This window comes from Nicotiana tabacum, chromosome 8, assembly GCF_000715075.1.
Source record: "Nicotiana tabacum cultivar K326 chromosome 8, ASM71507v2, whole genome shotgun sequence".
Classification (NCBI taxonomy): Eukaryota; Viridiplantae; Streptophyta; class Magnoliopsida; order Solanales; family Solanaceae; genus Nicotiana; species Nicotiana tabacum.
In genome coordinates this window covers 192223212-192225908 of record NC_134087.1, presented here as the reverse complement: position 1 = coordinate 192225908, position 2697 = coordinate 192223212, and the positions used below count along the sequence as shown (strand labels likewise).

General features: G+C 36.4%; 1 protein-coding gene across 1 annotated transcript; it reads left to right on the top strand.

Moving 5' to 3' along the window:
- Positions 1-313: 313 nt before the first annotated feature.
- Positions 314-1397, top strand: LOC142163460 (uncharacterized). The gene is made up of 2 exons (XM_075220747.1): positions 314-655; positions 1260-1397. The coding sequence occupies exons 1-2, from the start codon at positions 314-316 to the stop codon at positions 1395-1397; spliced, it is 480 nt and encodes a 159-aa protein (XP_075076848.1).
- The last annotated feature ends 1300 nt before the right edge of the window (positions 1398-2697 follow it).

Genomic DNA, 2697 nt, shown 5'->3' with positions numbered 1-2697 from the left:
AGATAAATGCCACTAACATTGCCTTGATATCTAAAGTGGAAGTTCCAGAAAATGCAGCTCAATACATGCCTATCTATTGTTGTAATATTCTGTAAAAGTGTATATCTAAAATGATATGTTCCAGGTTAAAGCCAGCAGTCAGTCAAATAGTAGCAGATAACTAGTCAGCTTTTGTACAAGGAAGGTCCATGATGAATAATGTTTTGATATGCCATGACTTACTAAGGCACACAATAGGAGGATAACTCCTAGATTCTTAACTCTTAGATGCACAATAGGATGACTTACCAATTATGGCTCAATAAATGGAGTAATGGAAACTCTTGATCACTTCAGTAAAGTATATGGTCTGATAGCCAATATGGAAAAATCTAGCATCTTTATAGTTGGGGTTGAAGATGGTATCAAGGATAAATTGCTGGAAAGAACAGGTTTTACTTTTGGAACATTTCCTATCAGATACTTAGGATTGCCTCTATCTTCAAGGAAATGGAACAAGATGGATTGTCAAATGTTGATTAGGAAGATCACTCACAGAATCAATGTTATATATGCTAACCAATTGTTATATGCAGGAAGGCTTCAAATAGTTAATGTTGAGCTCTTCTCTATACATAGCTTCTGGGGGAATGTTTTCGTTTTACCACAAAGTGTGGTGAAAGGAGTAGATAGGCTATATAGGGAGTATATGTGGGCAAAAATGAGGGACAGAAGAAAGTGGCTCTAGTTGCATGGGATAAGGCATGTTGTCCAAAGAATTTGGGGGGTCTAAATATCAAAGGGTGTAAAGAATGAAATATAGCCTCGGTAGGTAAACTAATATGGCAGTTGGTTTTGAATAAGGAATCCCTATGGGTAAGGTGGGTTCATGGTGTATACATGAAATCTGATCATGACATATGGGCTTATACACCTCCAATAGATAGTAGCTAGTATTGGAGGAAGCTAAACTCAATTAAAGAACTGATGAAGGAATGGTACTCCCAGGGCAGATATACATTAACTCCAGAAGGGAGTTGCTCAATCACTCAAAGCTATCTTGCAATAATTGGTCGACAACAGAAACTGAAGGTTGCAGACTTAATCTGGACATCAGTAGCACAACCTAAACACAGGTTTATTGGTTGGCTTGCAAAACTTGGGAGGTTGCTAACTAAGGAGAGGTTGATTGGGATGCAATTATAAGTTAAAAATATTAATTTTAATTTGTGTAGTGAGGATAAGCTTGAAACACAGGACCACCTGTTTGTTGAATGCAGCTGGATCAATGCAGTAAGGCAAGAGTTAAACCTATAACTAGGGCAGACAGTGCAAATTGCAGGAATCAAACAAATGCTGGAACTGATCAAAAGAAAGCATTGGAAGCAATTCAAAAAGGAAGTGATAGTTGCAGCTAATATAGCAGTGATATACCATATATGGAAAGCTAGGAACATAAAAAAAAATTCAAGGAAGAATTGTTAATAGAGCAGAGGTAGTTGAACAAATTAAGAGAGCAGTTATAGAAAGGATAAAATTACTTCAGAAGTCAAAGAAAGCATAGAAATGTAGAAGTTTAGTTAGACAAATTATCTATAATTAGTTATTTTTTCTGTTTGTTGGAGGCCTAAAAGTCTGTGGTCAGATATTTAGGTGCTCTATAAGTGTAATTTTTTTATGTTGTCAATGGTAATATTCACATTGTTACCAAAAAAAAGAAAAAAAATGAAATAATATGCACAATCGACCAAACTGTGTATTCCCGACATAAAAGACAATCTAGATTCTTAGGAAAATACAATATCACTACAAGTTTAAATACATTTATAGAAGCAAGGCTGTATTCTGGTTGAACTTCTCTATTAGGGGGATCCAGCTACAAGTAATAAAATGGCTCAGGAGGTTCCTCCCTGACCCTGCACACAGGGGCTGATGTAGAGTAGCAGCTATGGGTTCATTTGAAACCATAAATTTAAAGATATAATGGGTTCAATGTTAAGAGGCTTAAAGGTTAGAACCCATAAAGTTTAAATCCTGAATCCGTCTCTGCCTGCACATTGATTAAGCAGGTGAAACATGTTATCAAAACAAGCGGGAAAATTAACAAACTCAGCCTTTTGAAAAGAGAAGATGAACAAGTATAACATGCATATGATGCACATGTCATGTTGATGGTAGGCTATAATTATGTATTTTAATCGCTTATCGTACTCTAATTCACTACACTTTAATTGTGTTTGAGCTTTAATCGCTAGTGTTTTGCACTTATTGTGTGTTTTATACCTTGTAAAAGCGATTCTGAGTTATGTAGATGTTGTGGAACTAATTCAAGCTATTTGGAGCTTTGAAGTCTGAGTAAAAGCCCAAGGGATTAAGTCGGGATTGTGTTTGGGGGTCGAGGATCAATTCTGGACGTCAAAATTCAAGGAAGAAGCAACTGCTGAAGAAATGCACTAGTGCGAGGTACTGTGCGACGCATTAGTGCAAATTTTTGTTAGAAATTTTCAAAGTTCAGAGACTAGATTTTTTGTGGTCTGAGAGGAAAAAGCATTAGTGTGACGCATGGAAAGCATTAAGTTTGCAAGTTTTTTCTATTTCGGCTAGGAAAGGGAGATTTCGTCTAGGTCCGACCCTACTTGGTATAAATACATGGAAAGATGTTATTTTCTGGACTTTTGACATACTTTAGACCCAAGGAAAACACACCACACTTGGAGG